Below are 24,922 nucleotides of genomic sequence, written 5' to 3'. Positions count from 1 at the left end.
TATATATATATATATACATATATATATTCATATACATATAATATCATTGATCACTAAATAATTTTTAACTTTTCTTATTCAAGTTATATAGGGGTTATGAATAATCCAAGTACAGAATCTAATAATTGGTTATCTCTTCAAGAAAGAGCATTAAAATTATCTGGTGAAGCTTTTAATAATCTACAAATTGAGTATAATGATAAGTTAAATAATCTCCAATTTGAAATTGAAATCAAGAATAATAAAATTAATGAATTAACCAATAAATTAGAACTTAATAATAGATTGATTGAATCACTATACAATGAAAAAAGTGATTTAATCTCTTTATTGAAGAATTTAAAAAATAAATGTAAAGAACAAGACTTAAATATCCTAAATACACATAATGAATTAAAGTCAATAAGAGAAGATTATTGTAAATTAAAGAATCGATTAGAATTATGTGAAATAAACTGTAATAATTCAAATTATGAATTGATAAATTCAAATCATATCATAGATATATCATACATCAATAATAAGGATATCATTATTAACAGTTCTTGTAATACAATTGCTGGATTACCAGATCAAGAAACAAATAAAACACCATCATTAATTGAACAAAATGAAAATATAGAATTCTCTGAAAATCAAAAAGTTGAGAATAATCCTAATATTAATGATTTACCCAATAATTTATTAAGTCATACAATAGGATCAAATCACATAAATTATAATAATTGTGAAATAAATCCAGTAAGTAAAGATATCTATAAAGATGGAATTTGGTATAAAATAAGCCAAGTACTACCTAGAAATTCATATTTATCATTAGTTACCTTCGTTAGAAAATACCATTTAAATGAAATCACGGAGGAAGAACTCCAAACGGAAATCCAAAATATCTTATTGTACAATAATAAAGCTATACAAGATGCTTTTGCTAAGGATATATTACAACTTTCTTTATGTTAAAAAAATATAAAATTCTTTTATCTTCTTAACGACTGTATTCATTCTTTCTGAATACTACCTAGCATTTTTTAGTATAAATACTCATTAAATCATCCATATCTTTTTTTTTTTTTTTTAAAAAAAAGGAATTCTAATAATATTACAATTTCTATTAAGAAAATTTTATTAAAAGTACTAATTAGTATAAAATCCAATCCTACTTCATATATAATTATTCCTTCATTTCAGTTAATATATTTACTAATGCTTGATAATCAATTTCTGCTGTATCAAGTTCATACACTAATCTTTTCATAGATAATATATATGATAAAATTGCAGATGAATAATGACATTCAATACATTTCTTAATAGAATATTTTACTAACGTCTCACTCCTACAATCATCTCTAATTTTTTCAATATCACTCAAAATACCACTATATACTTTAATTGAACTACTAATTAGATTAGGATCACCATCATTAGTTATACTATCAAATGTTGGTAATTCTATGTAAGGTATAGATAATTGTGGTGTTGTTAGACTAGCAAATGGGATATTTCTTGCATTTAATTCCTTAGTGCATATATGAATACTATCTTCTATCTTCATTATAGAATTCCCTATACTATTAACAAATAATGTATATACTTGAGGAGAGATTATACCAAGAGAAAGACGATATTGTGACATTAATATAAGTTTTTCCAATAATTCAAGTAAATGATCAATACATTCAAGAAGATCAGTAATACTGCTTTTATATATATTATAGTTTGTTTTAATAGGTTGAGAAATCCTTTGATCTACTCTTTTTGGACGATTAGAAGTAGGATCTGATAGAGACCTAGGTGATTTACTTTTATTTTCATCATCATCATTATTAACAAGTTCTACACTTGGGGGAGTATCTATTGATAAAGCACCAATCATTATTATTTGTACTGTAAATCCTTTAATAGATTTATTAATGTTATAATTAAGATTATTTATACCCAATAAGGTATAATTTACAAATATTAAATAAATAGAAATAGTATATAAAATATTCGGTATCATAATCATATTATAACCAATTATTAGTAAATATAAAGTATCAATAATAATTTAATTAATAATTAATATAATTATAGTAAAACCATATAAAACTATATATAATATTCATATAGAAAAATCCCGCATATTAGATAATATTGGTAGTAACAAATATCTCTTCTAAACTAAGTTAAGATAATTAATTATAAAGTCAAGTATTATATATATAACCTATATAAGATATATTTTATACTTTAGTATGAGTAAAATAATTTATATTCAGTATTAAAAGGGGAATACAAAAGATTATTTTTAGTATTATATATATAATTTAAAATTCAGTATTTAATATTATTATAAAGTTATTAAGAGATTAATTTTTTTTTTTTTCTCCTTATTCTTTTAATTTATTTATTATTAGATATATTAGAATTTTTATTCTTATTAATGATATATAAAGTTTTTTTTCTATATTAAATAAAATTTTTAATTAACAATTATATATTAATATATTCTAAATACTTAGTAAATAATTTTCCTTAATAACAATAATAATAATAATAATATCTACTTATTACAAGCTATAAATATTTGATAATACAGAATTATATCTTATTATTCATATTAAAGATAAAGATAATATTTGGAAATTTCTAATATTAAATTATTAATTATATAAACATGAATAATATATAGTTTGATTAGATAACTACATAACTATAATATTAATCTGATTCTAATGAAAATATCTATTTACAATAATTTTGACTTGGAGTTTGAGTCCATAATATCATAGATCCTTAATAAATTTGATATAATATTCAATAATGTATTTATACTACTTTTATAAAGACATTCTGAACAATGTGAGGAGTTGAGATGTTTAGAAATGTTCACCCTGATTGCTTTTAAAGCAAGAACTTTATTTTTAATATCTGCTTTTGTTCTTTTTAATAAATGCTTAAATTCTCTTCTTTGAAAAGGACGTGATATTGATGTAGAATCAACTTCAATATTAAGATGAAGAGGTGTTAATGAAATAACATCTTTATTGACCTTAAGCTTTCTTATTTTATAATCACAAAATGCCAAATTACTATTTAAAACTTTAAGAGATAACATAAAATTATCAATATAAACATTATGAAATACTTTTGGAAAAAAAGGAGAGTTGAAAGGGAAATGAATATATTCCAAAAGGATTTGAAACCAACTAATAATATTGAGCTGACATCTTCTTAGTTCATTATATTTATGTCCTACAATATTACTTCTTCGTTGATTTTTCATCCTTCTTGGTTTACGAGTAGCTGAATACCTGGAAAAACCATTAGATGGTGATATTGAATCAAGTTCATCAAAACTATTATTAATGGCTTCCATTAGTTTATATTTGTCACCAGTATCATATCCATGCTCATAATGACCAATATTTGTGGCAATTTGAGCAGTACTTTTATTACTTGATGATTTATATGTGTTAATACTTACTTCAAATAACAGATTAAAGTATAGTGCATATATTAAATAGATAGGGATATATAATATCAATTTATTCATATATTATAAAATTAACTTTAAAAGAACAAAACTACTTAGATCAGATTTCAAGAGGAAATTGAGAATTTATAGTAACTTTTTAACAATAATTCCAATATAAGATATTACCAAGAAAATAATTGTAAATAAGGAATTTATTTAATAAATTCTAATATTATCTAAATATTTTAATAAATATTATTTAGATATTAAAAAGAAAAAGGAAAAAAGTGGATGAATAGTTACCAATGTAATAATATAGTTGGGAAAATAAGCGGATATCTCTATTATATTACCACTAAATTAATTAATTATTGGTTGTATTTTTGGAAGGTTAATAAATAGGATTATAAATTAAGAGATCTCATGAAACTTTTTAGAATAATTACTATTAAGTTATTAATATAAAGAACTAAAACTAATATTTGTTAATTAATCTCTTATAATAAAATTGGGGAGATCGATAATATTTTAATAAGACACAATATTATTAGAGATCTAAAATTAAAAATATATAACCGCCTTATAAATATATGAGCGGTTTAAAATGGCGCTAATATCGAATTAGGGTTTTACTATAATAGGTTCTTTAACTACATTATAATATTATTAAAATATATTATACTTTTATTAAATAGTAATAAAATAAAGTTAAAAGGCTAATATAATAGAAAGAAAATAATTTAAAACTTAAACATAAGGATATCTGATAATACCTCATAACTCAACAATACAGTAAGTATAATTTTACATTATGGCGCTTGGTTTCCACTTAAACTTTTTAGAATCCAATTTTAAATTAGGGAATAAACACTATAAATTAGTAACTATAAATAGAGAAGTTAGGAGAAAAAGAGGTTTGTAGTATTAATTAAAATATAAATAAAAAAAGAAAATAAGGGAGATTAATGAATATTACAAATGGTCAAAATTAACCCGAGGTTATCTTGTACAGGTTTACTTAGAGAATCTGTAAATAGATCTCGTGAATTTCCATCATTAGTTAAATTATGTATAAGAAAAATAAGATGTATTAGAAATGAAATAAGTGGATTACATTTAAAAGATATATCAATTCATTTGATATATATGATATATCAAGGATGTACTTGTTATGAATTATTACAAGCTGAGACAAAAAATCCAGGTATTGATACAATTTTTAAAAAAGATAATGGTAAATTATGGGAAAGTTTATGGGAAACAGCTGTTAGAATAAAATTTAATAGTAGTCCAAATATTTTAAATATGAGAAGAACCAATGAAAGTTTTAGAAATTTTTTTCTTAGATATCAGGAAGAAAATATAAAGAAATTCGAAAAGAAATTAGCAAACAGTGACTTAAAATCAAGTCTTTGTTTATCTAAAACAAATCTTGTTAAGGTTGAGAGTTCCAAACTTAGAAAGAATAAATCATCAAATTCTTTAATGAGACAATATTTTGAAGGAAGAACAAAGAAATCAAAATGTTCAGTTATTTCTTTATCAAATAAGAAATCATTGAATATTAATATTATTGGTAATGTAGAACAACCTTATGGAAAGACGAAGAAGTTTCTAAATTCTAATAATGAAATATAGTAATATATCTAAAGCTGATTTTCTTATATATATATATATATATATCTTATTTTTTAAGTAATAATAAAAATAAAGATTATAGAAAAATAATAAATAATAATTACAAGACAATAATTTCATTTAAATCCTAAATTACATATTATATTTTCATATCATAAAATTCTAGAACTAATTTTTAGAGGTTTCTTCATCAGATTTTTTAGGTTCAATAGTAGTTTGAATTGTTTTCAGTTCATTCTCAACTTTTGAATTCCATCTAAGTACTAAATTAATAAGTGCTAATTGAGCTCTAAAAACTTTACATTCATCACAATAATTACCAATATTAAAATTCACCAAGCTATTTCTAACTAAATGAATTTGTTCTTTAATTTCCATTAATTCATTATATTTCTCTATAGTAAGATCTTTAGATAATTTATCTGTATCATTTATTGTACTATTATGATGTTGTATAATATCAGATAATGATACTTTATTTTGTACAATAATTCCATATCTTGATAATTGATCTTTACAAACCTCAAAACTTTCATTAACTGTCTGAAATTGTGTTGTTAGATATGATACCATAGAATTGAATTTTTCTGGATCCTCAATATTATTTACTAATATATTAGATATTATATCCTTTGAAAATAATAACCAATTTAATAATCCTTCAGTACATTCAATTAAATTTTCACTATTTATTGATCCTTTATATAATGATTTTGTTATTGTCTGAGATTCTACTATATTTCCAGTAACATATTCAGAATATACCTGACCATATAAAGTTAATGATCCTATTAAAATTGTAGATAATAAATTCAAAATTGACATTTTAAATTAGTTACAAAATATTTAATAAATAATAGAAATAATTTAAAAATTCAATAATATTAGAAATATAAGTGTAGTACTATAGGATATTGAACCACATATTGGTGGTAGTACCTTATTAGGGCGGTATAGCCACGATACTGCCACTTTATGATTTAAAATATCTTTAAAATTTGAAATATTTAAATCTCAATTTTTTTAATTTATATTATTAAAAATTTATTTTATGTTAATTATATAATAATATGAATATAAATTAAATAAAAATAGAAATTATAGTAAATAAATATATAAATAGGAAAAAAAGGAAAAGTTTTTAATTAATTAAATTTATAAAAAATAATCTTTAATATTATTGAATCTAATATAATTAGAAATTCCTCCATATAATATATTTTCCAGCATTAGTAATAATATTAATCTTTTCAGATTGTAATGCTTTAGGATTAATAGTAATTGATTCATGTGGTATTTTAATACCATTAAATGTATGATCTTGATTAATTACACTAAATGTTATAAGTGAATATGAGAATATTATATCTGTTAGTTGTGAATAAATATCTTTTTTTGGATATTTTGAAAGACCTTTTAAAAATTTAATAATTCTAGGATGTAATTCAAGAAGCCATATAGGATCAATATCTTGCATTGAATAATTAAATAAAGAATGTACTCCAATATCAAATGAATTTGGTGCTATATATAAAGATCCTTCTTTATATAAAGGTTTTCCAATATTAATTCCTATATTCATACAATATGATGATATAATATTATTTTTGATTATATTTAAATTTTTATCTTTTGTTTTAGATTTATATAATATACGAATAGTAATATTACCATATAATCTTGTTTGAATAATAGAATTATCATCATTTCTTAATTTTGATCCAATGATCTCAGATGGATTATCAATAGTCCATAAAATAGATCTTTTATCTGATGATATATTTAAATAACCCATAGTACATTTTAATGTATGGTTATTAATAGTTAAATTTGGTATATTATATAAATTTCTATTACGTATAATACTAGGTAATAAAGGTATAGATATTTGACAAAATTCCATTCCTAAAATAATATTTGGATAAAAACATAAACAATATTCAAATAAAAAAGTATGTAATAATATAGGTTTAAAATTATTATGAGCTTGAGTTATTTGTTTTATAGGTTTTTCAGTTTCAGGATATATTGAAAAATATCCTTTAATTGGTAATTTATTTTGATATGGATACCAATAATAACAAATTGTAGAATTATTATATTGATTAGAATTCCATTGTAATTTAAAACGTGAAATTGGTTTAATATTACAAGATTGACAATTAATTATACATGAATTAGAATTTTTTTGATTTGAATTAATAATATTTCCACTATTATTAATAAATTCTGTAGATATTTTAGTACATGTTATATTATTATTTACAAAAATATATGGTTCAATATATTTATATTGTAATTCATTAGAAATGTTATTGTCATTATAATTATAATTATATATTTTTTGCCATGGTAATAATATTTCACAAGATATATTTATAGAAGAGGGTAATGTACTATACCATTCAAATTTACCTAATACAAAATTTGTATATTGTGATTTCACATTATCTGATAAATTTTTCAATATATTTTCATCTGAAGATTTATATCCATAATAAGGATTAATTTTTGTAATTAATGGATGATCTTTAATAAAACAACATATATTTTCAAAAATTTCTAATTTTAATGAATATGTATATAAATTTGTATTTATTGAATTTGGAGATTTTTTAGTTACATTTATTGATGATAACTTATTAAAATTAATTATATTAGAAACACCAATTATATCATTTATTTCATCTATATTATTTTTTATATTAGAAATAGTATTTATTTTATTTTTATTATTAAAATTTTTAATTAATTTTATATTACCATGAATCCAATTTGTTTGTTTATTTTTTGTTATTAAGTTATTATTATTATTATTATTATTATATTCTGTATTAATAATGTCATTATTACTATTCTTAGATATTTTATCTATTTTATTTTCATTTATTTTACAAGGTATATGATTTATACTACTCTTACTACCTTCAAGTAATAAGTTTATCATATTTTTAGGTATTGAAAGATTTACTGCTTTCAAAGTTTGTAAATACTCCTTATTAACTATAGGACGACCAAATGGAAACATTAATCTCCATGTTTCAAGTATTTCTGTTCTTGTTATTCTACCTGAAATTTTATCTAAATCTAGAATATCAAATAAATCATCTAGAAATTGTATGCAACTTCTAATTTCAAAAAAATCCATAATCAATTTATTATTATTAATATTTAAAGATTTACAATATATTTTATAATTTTCTAAAAGTGTTTTATTTAAAGAAAAACTTTCGGCTAAAGATATACATATTAATATAAAATAGCCATTTCTAAATGAATAAATAAATGGCCATATTATTTTATTATCTTCTTTAATCATATAAAATAATAATTTTTCATGTGATATATTTAATACATTTTCTAAATTATTATTTATTGATTTATTTAATCTTTCAGTTTCTTTTAATTTAAACACACCATTTGCTATATCACATTGAAATATAGGTGGTATTTTTGATGCAGTAAAAGGTGCTATTTCTTCATATAATACTTCGGTTATAAACCAATCTTTTATTATCTTATCAACTGGTAAATTGGTATAGAATTCACCTAGAATTCTAGAGATTCTATATTCAACAGATTCATATTTTCGGCTTAATATAAGTTGAAGTTCACCACCTTTATCTATACCAAATAACCATATACCACGTATTAACATAATTTATAGTATAATTATATAATATTCTAAATATTCATAATTTATTTATTTGCTTTCAATAAGTTTTTAAGAAATCTCAAATTGTAATATTTTATATTAAGAAAAAAAAAAAACCCCCATTATTGCGCCATTTTTAACCGCCAAAAAAACACTAGTTATTTTTATTTATACAATAATTATAAAGGTTAAAGGTTATTTTTTCTTCTTAAAAAAAAAAAAAAAAAGTATCAATAATTAAATGGATTATATTATAATGTGTGCCTGGATTTGGTATTATATACATTATTATTATTGATTTTATCTAAAGAAAAATATTAGTAATTAAATGAGTTTCCATCTAGATAATGATTATATTGATGAAATATCTTTAAAAAATAGAAAGAGGCACAGAAAGGTTAAAAAAACTCAAAATAATGAAATAAATATAACAAGTAGTTCTATAAATGATAATGTTAACAGTAATGGGACTTTAGTTGAAAATTTAATTCCAGTTATATCTAATGAAATTAATGTAAATGAAGATAATTTCAATACATTTAAGTCTCATCAAATAGAAAATCCAAATAAAATAAATAAATTAAAAATTCCAGATTGCTCAATATGTCGTGAATATTTAACACATAATCTTACAGTAATAACTGTATGTGGTCATATTTTTCATAAAGTATGTATAGAAAAGTGGTTTACTAGATGTACTTCAGATAATCATAATAATATTTTATCTAGATTAACAGATTTAAATCGTAATCATCATTTAGAACAGACTTGCCCACTTTGTAGGGTTCCTTGTTCTATATTAACTTTATGTGATATTGTAAATTTAACAATTGATAATATATTTGTTGATAATAATGAAGATAATAATCTAATATTAGATAATAATAAAATATTATATATTGAAAATAAAGATTTAAATCATGACTCTTTAAATTATAAATCAACTAATATATGCTTAAATATAAATTGTCATCTCAAAATTCAAGATTTAAATAATGAATATAAACAAATTAAAGAAGAATTTTCTAATACTTTAAAAAAATTGGAAGAATCAAATAAAAAAAATTTATTATTAAGTGATTCATTAGAATCTTTAGAAAGAAATAATTTAATTTTAAGAGATGACTTAGCAAGAGTAACTCATGAATTAGCTGAAATTAATCAAAAATATATGGATATGAATAAAGAATTTACTCAATTACAAGCTCAAAATACTTTAGTGTCATTTCTAAATAATACAAAAAATTTTAATAATGAAGATCAAATTGATTCTAATGATGGTATTTATCAGTTATCTTTATTAATTGGATTTAATCCATTTGAACAAGAGGATATTAAATATATATGTAATTCTTGTAATAATAAAAATATTAATTCTGACATGCTTACATCTCTTAAAGTTGTTTCTCAAGCATTTATTAAATTAAGAAATCATTATGATACATTACGTTTTAAGTATGGAGAAATAAAGAGTAAATGTTATCAATTAAAAGAATCTAATAAATTTTGTAGACAACAATATAATAAATTACAATTAGAGATTTCTTCTTTAAAAAGAAAGAATAATGAATATTTAACAGGGAATTTATGGGATAATAATAATAATGAAAGTAATAAAGAAGATTTTGATGAATTATCTTTAGATTGTATATCCCAAGAAGTAGATCGGATAAATAAGGAAACTATTATAAATAATATTATAAATAAAGAAAATAAGAAATTAGAAATTTCAAAAAAAAACTCTACAGATATAACAAATAGAGTAAAAGTATTAGATAGAGATAATAGGAGAGTTAAAATATCATCAAATACAAATGAATCTCCTAATATTGGGACATACATGTATAGGAAGAATGTAATAAAACGTCCAATATCTAAGAATGTACAGTCATTATCAAATTTTTTTTTAAATAGGATAAAATAGGATATATTTAAGAAAATAAAAAAAGTGAGATATAACTTTCTTTTTTTTTTTTTTTTTACTTCCTAAATAATATTAGTTATCTAAATATAAGGTGTCTTTTATTTTTTTTTTTTTTTAAGGCGCTACATATGTATTATTATATTTTAAAATATTAGAAATATAATTATTGAAATCTAAAGGGATTTAGATTTTTTCTCTTCTCTTTTTTTTTCTTTTTTTCTTTTTTATTCTTCTATTTTCTTTTTATTTTACACTTTTTTCTTTTTCCTTCCCTTTTTTTTTTTAGGTCTAGAGTGAAATTATTATTATTGGATACTTTATATTAATATCTCCATTAATAGATTAAATAATGTATTTTTTTTTTTTTTTTTGAATCTAATGGGACTTATAATTTAATTATTTAATAGATTTTGTCATCTTAAATCAATTAAAGAATGAAACTTCTTAATACAATTTTGGAGAAATTAAGAAATAAATATAATAAAGAAACTAAAAATGGATTAGGTATTTATATAATGAAGGAATTAACTTCAACAATAACTTGTTCTACTCTATTTATGACATCAAAAGAATATATAGATAATGATCTATTAGATTGTGATCCTAATGTATTAGATATTTGTACATTTGGATTGGAACCAAGTAAAATATTATCAAATACCTCATTAAATTCCATATCTGATAATAAATCTTTAATTATACATGAACATATGACAATAAATTCAGATAATAGGATAATTCGATCAATATCACCAAGTAATTCAACTAGTCGTATTTTAACTACAACAGATATTTGTAAATATAATATATCTTATGATGATTTAGATATGAATTTATTAGAAATAATTCCTAATTTGGATAAATTAGAATTATTATACAAGGAAATTCATAATTCTTTAAATAAGAATTTATCTATTCAAGCATATTCATTATTTATAAAATTAACATATTTATTATTAGAAGTATTAGAAAAATTAGAATATATTGGATATAAAGTTAAAATTGAAATGGAATTATTGATTAATAATGGTGAAAAGATATGTAATGAAGTATCTAATAATACACAATCTCAACAAGGAACTCATTCATTTTTAAAACGTATTCAGAATAGAAATAATTTAAATTCTATTTCAAATAATAAAAATATGATTGAATTAGTTGAGTTGACACAAAGTGGGATACCATTTAAAAATATTAATAATAATTATCAACATAATAATTCTAAAAGATGGCATATTAATCAAAAGTCTCCTGATAATAATATAAATACTAATACTAATAAATCAAAAATATATTTAGAACCTTATCCATTATTTCCTAAAATATCAAATAAAAAAAAGAGATCTTGTGAATTAAATTTGGAATCTAGTTCAAATTATAATTTTGATACATCTTCTAGATTTTATAAATTGGAAGAATTCCCTTGTATAATATTTTCTTATAATTGTCAATCTATTTATAATAAATGTTTTGCTGATTCATCTCATAGAAATTTGGCATTGGAGTATATAAAATTTCCAACTAAAGTAAATTGTATAGGATTAGGTAATAATAATCCACTGGCAAATTTTATTAGACAAATAGTTACAGATATGCACCTTCATAGATTAAGATTTACAATATTTAAATGTTCAGAGAGTTATAGAGGATTAATATCTGCATTAAGAATTAGGCAATCATATTCGAAAACTAATAATAATGAACAAAAATATCATTTTTTACAGAATAAAAGTAATAATTCTAATGAGATTTCAGATGATGAATCTGATATATATAATGAATTATATAAAGGAAATCAATATCCTGAATGGAATACATTAGATGATTCAAATATAGGAATGTGGTGGGCAATAGATTCAAATTCAGAATTTAGAGTTTTATGTGACTTTACAGTTGATACAAATGTTTTGAATGTGATTAGTCTTGTTAATGAAAGTAATTTTCATTCGCATTGGGCCCCATTTGTTACTAATTCAGAATGTATATCATATATTGGTTTATATAGTCAACTTATTAGCCATTCATCTAGTTTACCATGGCCTATTGGACTTTGCCAATGTTCACTTTATTGTGTAGCAGTAGATATATGTAGATCACCTAATAATCAACCATGTGTAATTATTACTGCTATATCATTTCCAGATAAGGCAGATTCTGCTTGTGGTATTAAGACAAAAGATCAACCTAATAATGCTTCAAAATTGGATATATTATCTTTATGTTTTGTTATTCAACCATTTGAAGGTAATAATTTAAAAACAAGAATTTCATTTATATCTAAATCATTGATCCCAATATCATTATTTGTTCCTAAAGCAGTACCATCATTTATTGCAAAACAAATTGGTAAATGTCTTTTTAATAATTTAATGAGAATTATTAGGAATTTTGAAAGTTCACCATTTTATAAAAGGATATTAGATGATATTGAATTTTATGAATTTGTTAGAAATAGACTTAATATAAATTCAGAAGCTGGAGTTATAAATAATATTGATAATCCTATATTTGATATAAATTTGAATTATAAAGAAGATATGAATTATTTTAATAAAGATAAAGATCAATCATATTTATCAGTTACTATGAATATTTTACATACTTCTTATTCAATGGAAACACTTGATGAAGATATAGCATATACACCTGGAATATTAAATTCAAAGGATACTTTAAAAGATACAATTAATAATACTTTAGATCCTCAAATTTCAAAAGTTATAGGATATCTTTTTCCTAGTTTCTAATTTATAAATAATTCCAGATTATTATATATCTTTATAAATTTCCTGTTCCTTATTCCCTATTAAATTATTATTATTATTATTATTATTATTAATGTTTGAAAATACTTAAAGTATTTGAAGATTTCTCTAAATTTCCAAGTAAAACCCTTATTTTTCTTTTATAACATATTTCAAAACATAATGGATAATAAGCAATTACATATTCACCATCTACTTGGAAATATACTTTTCTACAAGTTGAATGGAAATTTTTCTGTCTAAAATAAAGCTTAATAGGACCTTTTCCTTGGAAAACTCGTCTACCATTACCTTTAATAGCCATTTCTAATCCAATTGAAACAGCTGATGGAAAAGATACACATTCAATCATTCCATCACCCATTTTTTGTTTACTTATTAACATAGATTCAATTTCTTCACTTTTCCATTTACATTTTATTCCACAATTTCCTTTACAATATTTCCAAATGTCATTTCCAGATGCAAAAGAAGGGATGTTAATAAATATAAGGGAGGTGCAAGGTAACAGTATAGGTAAATCTTCAACAATTATAGATGATAATGGTGTCAATGGAAATTCTTCAATTTCTTGATTAGTTGAAATATTATCTATACTAGAATTTATACAAGAACAAATATTCTTACTATATTTTTTTGTCTTATCTGTTACAAAGATTATCTTTTCCTTATTAGGGCTATTTCCTAAATTGTTTGAATTTTTATTATTTGTTTCATTATTATCAACTACTACTGTACATTTATCAATTAAATCATATACTGCAGTTGTTCTTCTCAATGTACTTTTTATACCTTCAATTCCATATCTAAATTTATTTAAAGAGGCATTCTTTGTTCTATTAATATCAAATCCAATACCAATTCTTGATTCAATACCAACACTAAAATAATTGGACATATGAAATGTTAATTTTTTTGCTATATTAGGAGTTTTTGGAATATCAATATTTAATGTATTATTTCTATTTATTTCATTATCTTTATATTGATTATTATTATTATTATTATTGATACTAACAACCTTTTTTTTTCTAGAAGATGAATCAATTTTATAAAAATTTCCATAATCATCTACTGTAGCAGTTATTGTCCAAATATCATGTTCTGAAATTTTTGCTTCAACCCATCCCTGTATCATACTTCTAAATCTTGCTAGTCCATTATCAAAAGGATTATCTAATATTGTTGTCCAATTTAAAGCCCTAGAAAAATCATTACCTGTTCCAAAAGGAATTACACCAATTACCACATATTCAAAATTTATTCCTGTCGCTTCAAGTTCATTTACACACCACATAACAGTACCATCCCCTCCAGCAGCTATTATATACACAGGCATATTCCTATCTGATTTCTCAGTAATCTTTTTTACTTCTAGAAATCCAGGTTTATTACCCTTTTTTCCATCTCTAATATCATATATATAGACAGATGCTGATACAGGATCAGATATTTTAAACATTTCCATTCCAGCTTTTGTAAATATACTAGCTTTGTTACCTCCAGATGTTGGATTTACAAATAAAAAGATTGAATAACAATAATAATTTGAATTAATTTCATCACTACTTTTTGATGGGAAATCTATTTGAGTCATCGTTTATATATATTTTAATATTATTCAGGTTTTCCCCCAATTATTAAATATATAAAAAAAGTGACCGTCACATAATGTGTGCAAAGTGTGTGGACATACAGAAATTATCCTTTACAGATCCCTTTTAGAACCCCTAATTAATTACCTTATTATAATTACATTAAATTATTTAAATATATTATTTCTAAAAAATAAAAAAAGATATATTAAAAGAAGAATCCTAAACTATACTATATATATATATATATATATCAAATTATTTATATATTTTTGTTAAGAGATCTAATTAATATAATTATTCTTTTCAGATTTGGTTTCTACTTCAGAATCAGAATAATTTTCTACCACAGAATTTGATTGTAGATCACTATTATTATTATTATTATTATTATTATTATTATTATTATTATTATTATTATATTCTGTATTATTATTATTATATTTGTTAGAAGTTTGATATTTACTTTTTAATGCTGATAATTCCTCATCTAATTGTATAACTATTGATTTACATTGGTGATATTTTAGAGCCATTTCATGTAAACAAGTAGATAATAATCTTAATTCTATTTGCGATCTTTTTTCAATATCTAACTTAGCAGATTGATATAATTCAGCTTCTTGTTCCCTAATCATAATTTGTTGTTTGAGTGTTGCAACTACAGTCGAATCTACCCCTTGAGATTCTAATAATTTAAGACGTTTTTGCTCACTTTGTAATAATTCTTTTTGTGTATTTAATTGATCTTTCAAAATACTTATCTGTGCAATATAAAAATTTGTTGTACCAGGAACGAAATCACTTCCTGTTGTATCTATTTCTTCAATATCAGCTGCTATAGGTATTCCTGCATCTTCTAAAGTTTTCCTTAATATTTGAATTTGCCCAGTTTTTATTTGTACATCTTTTTGTATTTGATCACCTTGTTGTTTTAAACTATTATTAAGTACTTGTAAATCTTCTTTATCTTGATTTAATCTATTAATTTGATTTTCTAAATAATTTATTCTATCTTTATAAGTTTGTAATATTTTTTTTACTCCACCTCCTATACCTTCAGTATCTATATCATCTTCACATTTATCTCCCATATCTTCTAATTGCTTTGTAAGTTTCTCATTTTGTTTTTTAACATCTAATAAACTATCTGCTTTATCTTTCCACTTTTTAACTTGTTGTTCTAAACTAGTAACTTTACCAGCCTCATTTTTATACATTTCCAGTTCATTTTGTAAATTTTTTATATCATTACGATATTTAACTTCTAAATCTCTTTTATCTTTAATTAACTGATCCTTTTCATTTTGTAATGACCAAATCTCATTTTCCAATTTTTCAGTTTCTTCTAAAACATTTATAGGTCTAGCTGCTACTTTTTTTGCATTTTCTTCAGCTTGTTGTCTTGCTGCTTTTTCTTCTTTTAGTTCATGTTCTAATAATTCTATTCTATTTTCAAGATCCTCTGTATGGGATATTCCTTGTGAATTTCTAGATTGTAATAGTGAATTTGTATGATTTTTTGCCTCATATTTATTTCCATTATCAGTTTCATCTAATATACTTCCTTCTTCATTTCCACCAAAATGACCTGTTATTTGAATTATATATTGCATTTCAATCTGAGTAGCTTCACTTAAATTCATCATGTTATTAATTACTTCTTCATGATTTTCACTTTCTACTGCAAATACAACTATAAAACCAAATAATTTACAGGCTTCGTTTAAAGCTGATAATTTAGATTGATCTCTATCTTCTATTGTAGATACTATTAAATCATAATCTAGTGCATCTATTTCTTCATGAAATCGCCCATCTAAATAATCATTAATTCCATCCATTATAAAATGTAAACCCTTAGCTCTACTCTCAATATGTTCATCAGTTAATAAAAAATCGGCAAAAAACATCGGAGATAGTTCTTGAATAAAAATAAGTAAGTTAGTAGGAATAAGTACATCATATATACTAGTACATATTATATCACCATGTTCTATAGCTTTAAATGTTTCAAGCCATTCAAAACATGATTCTAGTGTTCTCTTTGGATTATTTTCATTTCTAATAACCATATTAGGTATTCAATTTTTCTAAATAGTTAATTTTTTTTTTAGTACATATAAGTAATCGTCCCAATGCAGTATAGTGCACCTATATACTATTTCCTCACACAAATAGCGGCACCAATCAGGCGCTATAGGGAATAATTTTATATTTTAAGATCTTATAAAATATTAACAAAATAAATAAGTATCTATTATACTATACTATTTTAAATAAAAAAAAATTAATTTAACAAATATTTAAATTAACTGTTTAGTTTAAATAAGATAAAAAAAAATTTAATGATTTTTTTTTTTTTTTTAAATATATTAAGATAGGATAAAAAGATTATTACTCTTAAATAAATATAAATTAGATTATAATATTATTGTTTAATATTTCATTTATAAGATAGATTCTGGTTTAATAAAAATATATTAAAAGTTTTAACTTTTGTAAGATATTATAATTTTAAATAAAGGAGCCGGCGGTTCTAATAAAAGTCCCCACATGATTAGTATATAGATAATGTTAAGTTACTGGTTATATTAGAATATGAATAATGGTAAATTTAACAAATTTAAACTAAAATTAAATTATGAATTAAAGGATTTGGGTGGTATACTATTAAAGGATGATTGTTCAGGTGACAAATTTTCTAAACAGGATGGTTTAAGACGTTGTGTTTGTAATTCACATTATATAAATAAGGATTTAAAATTAGACTGTTTTTCTAATAACTCTAAAACAAGAAGAAAACACAGGAAAATAGATCTAGATAATGATCTATTATTTCCAAAGTTATTACCATCTCCTATAATAACACCTCAAGGGTATCACTTGTATTTGTATTATTTTATTGAGGATGAAACATGTATAAATATATTTACAATTGGTGATTATGTAATGATAAATTTAACAGATGGTAAAGAAAGACCAGCTCAATTAATGTCTTTTTTATATGATCCAAATATAGATTTAATAGGGGTAGAAGTTAGATGGCTTTATTCAGAGTATGATATATTAGAATTTGAAAATATAATTGATAAGTCTAAATGGCCTCATGATTTATTTCAATATGAAGAAGAATATATTGAAAGTGATAAGTGTGAAATTTTTGATGCTAATGTAATAAAAAGAATGATAAGAGTATGGAATAATAAAGAACAATATTTAGATTGGGCTAATGATAGAATTAATATTTATTCAGGTCCACAATGTTTAAATTTAAAAAAAAAAGTTAAAAATAAAAATAATAATGGGAAAAAAGTTTTAAATATATTAAAATATCATGATGATTTACTAATTGATTATATTAGAGATTTTAATGAAGATATCCTCCCATCATCTATTGAGGTTTATGATAATTATATATCTATTTATATTTTAATGACATCTAGTGGAACAATAATCCCAATAGATCCTAATAGATATTTACCTTTTTTTTTAATGAAATGTAGTCATTATTATAGTTACTATATTAATTATTTTAAATTAAGGGATTCTCAAATAAAATATAATGATTTAGAATTTTATAATAAAGTTGGTATTGATAATTTACATTGGTCCAAAAAACCTCAAGAAATTTTACCATGTAGAAAATCTCAACATGATGAAATTACAAAATATCTTAAATCTTCTATTATGGCAAAAGGTGGTGGTGTATTATTTATTGCAGGATTACCAGGTACAGGAAAGACAGCAACAGTGTTAAATGTTTTAAATATGTTAGATTATGAAGAAAAACAAAAATTATTATATTCAAATAATAAGAAAATAATTCAAAAACATTCTTTTATATGGTGTTATATTAATGTGTTATACTTAAGTAATCCTGATCACTTATATATAAGTATATTACAACAACTTTATAGTTGTAATAATTGGGCTCCTACTAAAGATTCTTGCTATACTTCTTTAGATCAATTTTTTAAATCAAATAATAGCCCAGTTACAATAATAGTAATAGATGAAATTGATTGGTTACAAAAAAATGGTTGTTCAAGCCTATTATCAGATTATAAAACTTCTCCATTATTATATAATCTTATTGATTGGCCATTTCAAAAAAATACTAAGGTTATAATAATTGCTATTGCTAATACAATGGATTTACCTGAAAGATTAATACCTAGGTGTACATCTAGATGTGGATATGCAAGAATAAATTTTAAACCATTTACTGTTGAAGAAATGGTAACGATTTTATTAAATCGTCTTGAATCTTCAAATATATCTTATGATAAATTCAAACAAAATATATCAAACTTATTTTGTCCTAAAGCATTAGAGTTTTGTGCTAGAAAAGTAGCTCAACAATCTTCAGATGTACGTAGAGCCTTACAAATTCTTCAAAGAGCTTGGGAAATATCTGTTACAGAATATAAAAAATCTAAAAATGATCTATCTAGTAATAATATAAATGAAGAAAAAGTAACTATTAATCATGTTCAACAAGCTTGTAAAGAAGTATTATTAGTAAATCCAATCTATAATTTTATAGAATCTCTTCCAATTATTCCTAGAATGTTCCTTGCAGCCATTTATCTTGAAATTGAATATAATAATAAGGATAATTCCTCAAATTCTAATCTAAATTGTCATCTAATATCTTTAGAACGTTTAGAACTTAGACTTAAAACTATACTATCTTTAACAGAAATTTGTGAAGACTCCTTATTAACATTTCATTATTTAAGATCAATTATTAAAAAATTTGTGGAATGTAGAATTATTAAAGTATTTAAAGATATTAATTATAATCATTCAAATAATGTAAATAGTTATAGTCAATATTCAGAATTGGGTATTTGGATATATCTATTAATTGAATCTACTCAATTAAAACAAATACTTTTAAAATCAATACCATATACAATTCCAGGACTTACAACATAATTAAAGTAATTATATTAACTAATATTTATAAATAATTATTATTAATGTTTAAAATGTTCTAAGATATCACCCTTACAAATAGGACATGTTGTACTTCCTTCAAGCCAACGAGATATACAATTCTTACAAAAACAATGTGTACAAGGTAACCAAAGTATTTCTTGATTCTGTTGAAAATCTTCTAAACATATTAAACATTGTTTCTTATCTTCTTCTAAATTACCAGATTTTTTAATATCAAATTTTGATACTGGTAAATTATCTATAATATTTTTAGGTACATAATGTTTTGGTTCTTCAGATTCAGGATTTATATTAATAAATTCACTAACTTCTACTAATACTTGGAATGGTTCATGATTAATTCTTTGTCTTTGTCTAGTAAATTCCTCAAATAATGGAACATTATTATTTAAATTTATGGAGTTTCCTAATATTCGATTATTTATATTTGGTAAATCTCCCATATAATTGTTGAAGATTGAATTTATATTAGTTGGTGATATTACATTTTCAAGTAAACCTGTAAGTGAACTATTTAAAGCTGTATTAGATGTAGTTTGAATCACTGCATCATGTATTATATCAAATTGGTCCATTATTCTATTAAAGTTTCTAGTATTATATATTGAGTTATTTGATGTATTATTATTCTGAATGTTATTTTGTTCTACATTATTATTCGAAGAAAAACTATATCTAGAACCAATATTACCTGGATTATTTATATTATTATAAGAAGATGTATTGACAATATTCCTTTCAATTATTGTTCTATTTCTATTTGTATTATCTCTATAGTTATAATTTGTAGTTTCCATTGCATCTCTTCGCCTAGTCCTACTATTATCAATAGTTCTATTATATCCCAAACTTTCTCTCCAATAAGCCCTTGCTGAAGGGTCTATACCATCTGTTGTATATGTGAAATGATTATTACTCTGCATAGCTGAGAAAGTCTTAAATTTGCATCTCAATATACTTCTATTAGAAAACTTAGAATACATCTATTTTTTTGGCGCTAATTATCCTGAGTACCAGTCATGGATAAAAACCCTAAAATTTTTTTTTTTTTTTTTTTATAATAAGAAAGGGGATTTTAAGTAATAAATAATATATTAAAGATATTATGAGATAAAAACTTCTATGTAATAGGAATATATCGTAGTTATTTTTTTTAATTATATTATTTGAAGAGATATGACATTTTTTTTTTTATATTTATAGAGCTTAAATAGTTAACTTCTATATTGTTTCTAAAAATCCAATATAGGATTGATTTCAAGAAATCTATTAAATATTTATGGTATCAGTATATTGGAATTAAGAAATTTGCTTATAGTTATACCTTATTTGCGCTTTTTCTTATATTATTTCTGTGGGGGTTTAATTTTTCTTACCAACATATAATACTAGTAAATTTATACTTTAGAAATATATTTTTCTATATCTCTGCAAGTAAAAAAAAATTAATATAGATATTTGTTTATGTACCATTACTCTAGTCAGATATTTTGGAAGGTTGAAATTATATTACTAATAAATAATGAAAAGATTAAATGATATAATAGATGACAATAATTCAAATTCTGGACTTAAGATACAGAAATTAGAAGATGGAAATAAAAATAATGAAACTCTGAGTATTAGAGATGCTTGTGATATTGCATTATTATGGACATCTGCTAAAGTTTCAATTGGTGAAAAATTATTCGTTAGATGGATTATAAGTATTGAATCTAATAAATCAAGTGGCAATGAGGATGATGTTGATGAAGATGTATTTTGGTGGCCTTGTAAAGTATGCTTTAATGATAATATTGAGAGAGATTCTAAAGGAAGAAGAATTTGGTACTTAGAATATGATGAAATTAAAGGTTTTAAATCTGATAAATGTAAAGTAATATTTGAAAATAATGAAAGAATTAAACATATAGACTATGAAAATATTTCATTAAGATTTCTTCGCGAGTCAGATAATCAAGAATTAAGAAAAAAAATAGATATTGAAGAGGATGAAGAGTTTAGGGATTCTAAAATAGAAGATATTGAAATATCTCTTGAAGAGATTTTAAAAGCAGAAGATCAATATGTAGATTCTAATGGTGATAACTCCAGTGAAAGTAATAATTTAATGAACCTATTTAATCTATTACCCCATGAAAAAAAGATTAGCTTAGCTCTTGGATATAGACAATTTGCTGATAAATTTCTTGAATTTTTACACAAAAAGATTGGAAAGAATAGTAATAATACAACAATAATAACAAATCTTGATATCCAAGAATTTATAAGGAATTTAGGTTTAGAAGACCATTTAAATAATAAAGACAAATTTAAATTACCATAGTTAAGATATATTAGAATAAAGAAATTAAGAATATATTTAAGGATAATAGAAGTCCAATTAAATTAATTATAATATTTGCAATAGCTAATTTTTTAGAAAAAAGGAGAAAAGAAGAAACTAAGCCATCTATAATAAATAAAATATATCTATACCTTTAATATATGATTATTTGAATATAAAATTTATTATATTCAGAAAAGTTAAAAATATACTAATAATTTAGATTTCATTATATATTAAGATAAATATATATATATATATTTAAAATATTTATTTATTTGATGTAGAAATTTGAATTTTTTATTTTTGATTTTACCAATATGATCAAAGTGATAATAAATCTACTGTATTATTAGTAACTTCATTGTTTTCTTTAATTGAATTAGATGTTGTATTAATATTAGACTTCTGAATTGGTGTATTTATAGTAGTTTCTAAGTCTAGTAATTCCGTTATATTATTTCCAATATGATTAGAATTTCTATCTTGGTATTGAGTAATTGATTCTTTAGAGTTATTATTTTCACAAGAATCTAAATTGAGAATTTCTAAATTTGAATTTACTTTGTTATTATTTATATTTAAATCATTATCTCCAAAATCATCTATATCTTCAGAAGATATATTATTTTTTATAGATTGTGTAATTTTAGCACTAACAAATAAACTTGGTATTTTATGATATACAGATGAAGTTAATCCAATTTGACCCAACAATTCCTTCAATAAATAAGGTTCAAGATCAAAAGATTGAGTAGTAATTGTTGGTTTATGAGATAATATTACTCTCCTTGTATTTTCAGGATTTGAAGATAACAAACGCCAATAAATATAGGCTTTATCTCTTATATCAGGATTTTCTATTTGAGTAGTAGCTATTTTAAGAATATCTGTAACAAGTTGTTGATATTTAAGGGGACTTTTTAAAAAGCATTTAACAATACAAGTAATTATTTGTAATTGAACAGTTAAATTTTCTTCTAGAAATACATCAACAAAATTTTGGAGATAATCTTCAATATAAATTGATTGAGAATTATTTAGAGAATTTTCTTTAAATTTAGCTTCAATATATTCATAAAATTCACCTATTATCCATACAAAAGCAGCCCTTGATTCATATTCTATAATTCTTTCAGATATATCCCAAATTGAAGAAATAATTTGATTAAATAAGTTAGGATAACATCTAAGTATATCTCTAAATGAAATAATACTCTCTTGTATTATATGATCCTGACAATTTTCAGTTATTAATTCAATTAGTAAGTCAATACAATCTTTAGATATTTCTTGAATTTTGATAGCTAAACGTCCAATAACTCTAATTGAATTTCTTGCAAAATCTATATCTGTATCTGTACTATATTCCTTTAATTCAGCAAGTAAATCAGTAGAGTCTTGTATGTTTGCTAATCTAAATAAAATATTTAATTTTTCTATTTTTATATAAATTGGATCATTATATTTACAATAAAAGACTCTATATTCTGATTGTAAAAAGCATGGATTAAATTGAACTATAAGTTGAACATTTCTTAATATAACATATTGAACTTCTGGTAGTGAAGTTGTTAATAATGTTATTAATGGAGGTTTTAATTTCTTCATTGTATTTATAATTATTTCATCCTTCTTATTAATATTAGATATAAGCTTTAAAACAGCTCTTATTGCTGCTAATACTACAGCTGGATTTACATGTGATAATCTTGATGTTATTCTTTCTAATATTGATTTACTTTCTTCTTCAGAGTTCACTTGCCATTCTGATATCATATCTAAAATATAAATTTGTCCCCATTCTGTACATTCATTTAATGCTATTAAAATTTGTTTTTTTTCAATTTCATTAAGTAATAGTTGACATAAATTTTTTGCTGATTGATCAACTATATCCAGATCTTCTAATTCTTCATTATCTTCATAATATCCAAATTTTGGACTTGGTCTATTTTTAATTGTATACATTTCATGAATTTCTAATAGACTAGAAACTGTGTTAGCTACAACCATTGCATTTTGATCAGCTAACATTTCTTTCAATAAGCAAAAAAAGCCTTGTTCTTCCATTAAGCTTGGAGATATATCATATAATTTAGCTATACAAATTGCAGCTGTTTTTCTGACATAAGGATCTTGATCATTACAACATCTTCTAAGTGGTTCTACTAAGTATTCCGTAATTTGTTCTAAACGAATATACCCCATTGTTCTTATTGCAAGTGATCTAATTAATGGATTAGGATCCATAGAATCTTTGAAAAATGTATTAACGGCTAAAATAGCCAATTTTGGTTGAACTTTTGCATAATTAATGACATATAAATACACTAATTTTTTTAGTTCAATACAACCAGTTTGCATACAATTGACTACATCTGGAAATAAAGATGATACATCTTTACCTATAGTCATTGCAGCTATTACCTTTTTTACTGCTTCTTTTTTCCTATCCTTATTGGCTGAATGTAGTTCATCTTTCAATTCTTGGATTTCACCACGTTTTGTACTCTGAAAGTAGCGGCGATCACTCATTATATGAATTATAATTGATTAAATCTATAAACAACTTCTTCTAGTACAAATAC

The 24,922-nt window shown here is 22.4% G+C and overlaps 14 protein-coding genes across 14 annotated transcripts; 6 read left to right on the top strand and 8 right to left on the bottom strand.

The window, feature by feature from the left end:
- Positions 1–96: 96 nt before the first annotated feature.
- Positions 97–960, top strand: cand_002140 (uncharacterized protein; the record flags this gene model as incomplete). Its single annotated transcript, XM_067210462.1, has 1 exon — positions 97–960. One exon carries the CDS (start codon positions 97–99, stop codon positions 958–960), a length of 864 nt encoding a protein of 287 aa, XP_067068292.1.
- Positions 961–1,171: 211 nt separating this feature from the next.
- cand_002130 (uncharacterized protein) lies at positions 1,172–1,876 on the bottom strand (the record flags this gene model as incomplete). The annotated part of the gene is made up of 1 exon (XM_067210461.1): positions 1,172–1,876. The coding sequence occupies one exon, from the start codon at positions 1,874–1,876 to the stop codon at positions 1,172–1,174; it is 705 nt and encodes a 234-aa protein (XP_067068291.1).
- An 855-nt stretch (positions 1,877–2,731) lies between these two features.
- On the bottom strand, positions 2,732–3,538 carry cand_002120 (uncharacterized protein; the record flags this gene model as incomplete). The annotated part of the gene is made up of 1 exon (XM_067210460.1): positions 2,732–3,538. One exon carries the CDS (start codon positions 3,536–3,538, stop codon positions 2,732–2,734), a length of 807 nt encoding a protein of 268 aa, XP_067068290.1.
- Positions 3,539–4,438: 900 nt separating this feature from the next.
- cand_002110 (uncharacterized protein) lies at positions 4,439–5,098 on the top strand (the record flags this gene model as incomplete). The annotated part of the gene is made up of 1 exon (XM_067210459.1): positions 4,439–5,098. The coding sequence occupies one exon, from the start codon at positions 4,439–4,441 to the stop codon at positions 5,096–5,098; it is 660 nt and encodes a 219-aa protein (XP_067068289.1).
- Positions 5,099–5,266: 168 nt separating this feature from the next.
- On the bottom strand, positions 5,267–5,923 carry cand_002100 (uncharacterized protein; the record flags this gene model as incomplete). The annotated part of the gene is made up of 1 exon (XM_067210458.1): positions 5,267–5,923. The coding sequence occupies one exon, from the start codon at positions 5,921–5,923 to the stop codon at positions 5,267–5,269; it is 657 nt and encodes a 218-aa protein (XP_067068288.1).
- A 370-nt stretch (positions 5,924–6,293) lies between these two features.
- Positions 6,294–8,756, bottom strand: cand_002090 (uncharacterized protein; the record flags this gene model as incomplete). Its single annotated transcript, XM_067210457.1, has 1 exon — positions 6,294–8,756. One exon carries the CDS (start codon positions 8,754–8,756, stop codon positions 6,294–6,296), a length of 2,463 nt encoding a protein of 820 aa, XP_067068287.1.
- A 325-nt stretch (positions 8,757–9,081) lies between these two features.
- Positions 9,082–10,677, top strand: cand_002080 (zinc C3HC4 type domain-containing protein; the record flags this gene model as incomplete). Its single annotated transcript, XM_067210456.1, has 1 exon — positions 9,082–10,677. One exon carries the CDS (start codon positions 9,082–9,084, stop codon positions 10,675–10,677), a length of 1,596 nt encoding a protein of 531 aa, XP_067068286.1.
- Positions 10,678–11,111: 434 nt separating this feature from the next.
- cand_002070 (uncharacterized protein) lies at positions 11,112–13,424 on the top strand (the record flags this gene model as incomplete). Its single annotated transcript, XM_067210455.1, has 1 exon — positions 11,112–13,424. One exon carries the CDS (start codon positions 11,112–11,114, stop codon positions 13,422–13,424), a length of 2,313 nt encoding a protein of 770 aa, XP_067068285.1.
- Positions 13,425–13,512: 88 nt separating this feature from the next.
- Positions 13,513–15,039, bottom strand: cand_002060 (diacylglycerol kinase catalytic domain-containing family protein; the record flags this gene model as incomplete). The annotated part of the gene is made up of 1 exon (XM_067210454.1): positions 13,513–15,039. The coding sequence occupies one exon, from the start codon at positions 15,037–15,039 to the stop codon at positions 13,513–13,515; it is 1,527 nt and encodes a 508-aa protein (XP_067068284.1).
- A 282-nt stretch (positions 15,040–15,321) lies between these two features.
- Positions 15,322–17,112, bottom strand: cand_002050 (uncharacterized protein; the record flags this gene model as incomplete). Its single annotated transcript, XM_067210453.1, has 1 exon — positions 15,322–17,112. The coding sequence occupies one exon, from the start codon at positions 17,110–17,112 to the stop codon at positions 15,322–15,324; it is 1,791 nt and encodes a 596-aa protein (XP_067068283.1).
- A 526-nt stretch (positions 17,113–17,638) lies between these two features.
- cand_002040 (uncharacterized protein) lies at positions 17,639–19,981 on the top strand (the record flags this gene model as incomplete). Its single annotated transcript, XM_067210452.1, has 1 exon — positions 17,639–19,981. One exon carries the CDS (start codon positions 17,639–17,641, stop codon positions 19,979–19,981), a length of 2,343 nt encoding a protein of 780 aa, XP_067068282.1.
- Positions 19,982–20,022: 41 nt separating this feature from the next.
- Positions 20,023–20,928, bottom strand: cand_002030 (zinc C3HC4 type domain-containing protein; the record flags this gene model as incomplete). Its single annotated transcript, XM_067210451.1, has 1 exon — positions 20,023–20,928. One exon carries the CDS (start codon positions 20,926–20,928, stop codon positions 20,023–20,025), a length of 906 nt encoding a protein of 301 aa, XP_067068281.1.
- A 599-nt stretch (positions 20,929–21,527) lies between these two features.
- On the top strand, positions 21,528–22,331 carry cand_002020 (uncharacterized protein; the record flags this gene model as incomplete). Its single annotated transcript, XM_067210450.1, has 1 exon — positions 21,528–22,331. One exon carries the CDS (start codon positions 21,528–21,530, stop codon positions 22,329–22,331), a length of 804 nt encoding a protein of 267 aa, XP_067068280.1.
- Positions 22,332–22,655: 324 nt separating this feature from the next.
- On the bottom strand, positions 22,656–24,869 carry cand_002010 (AP-2 complex beta subunit protein; the record flags this gene model as incomplete). The annotated part of the gene is made up of 1 exon (XM_067210449.1): positions 22,656–24,869. One exon carries the CDS (start codon positions 24,867–24,869, stop codon positions 22,656–22,658), a length of 2,214 nt encoding a protein of 737 aa, XP_067068279.1.
- Between the last annotated feature and the right edge of the window lie 53 nt (positions 24,870–24,922).

Source organism: Cryptosporidium andersoni (assembly GCF_001865355.1).
Source record: "Cryptosporidium andersoni isolate 30847 chromosome Unknown contig_54, whole genome shotgun sequence".
NCBI classification, from domain to species: Eukaryota; Apicomplexa; class Conoidasida; order Eucoccidiorida; family Cryptosporidiidae; genus Cryptosporidium; species Cryptosporidium andersoni.
The sequence above is the reverse complement of the archived record's forward strand: the minus strand, read 5'-3'. Positions and strand labels throughout refer to the sequence as shown.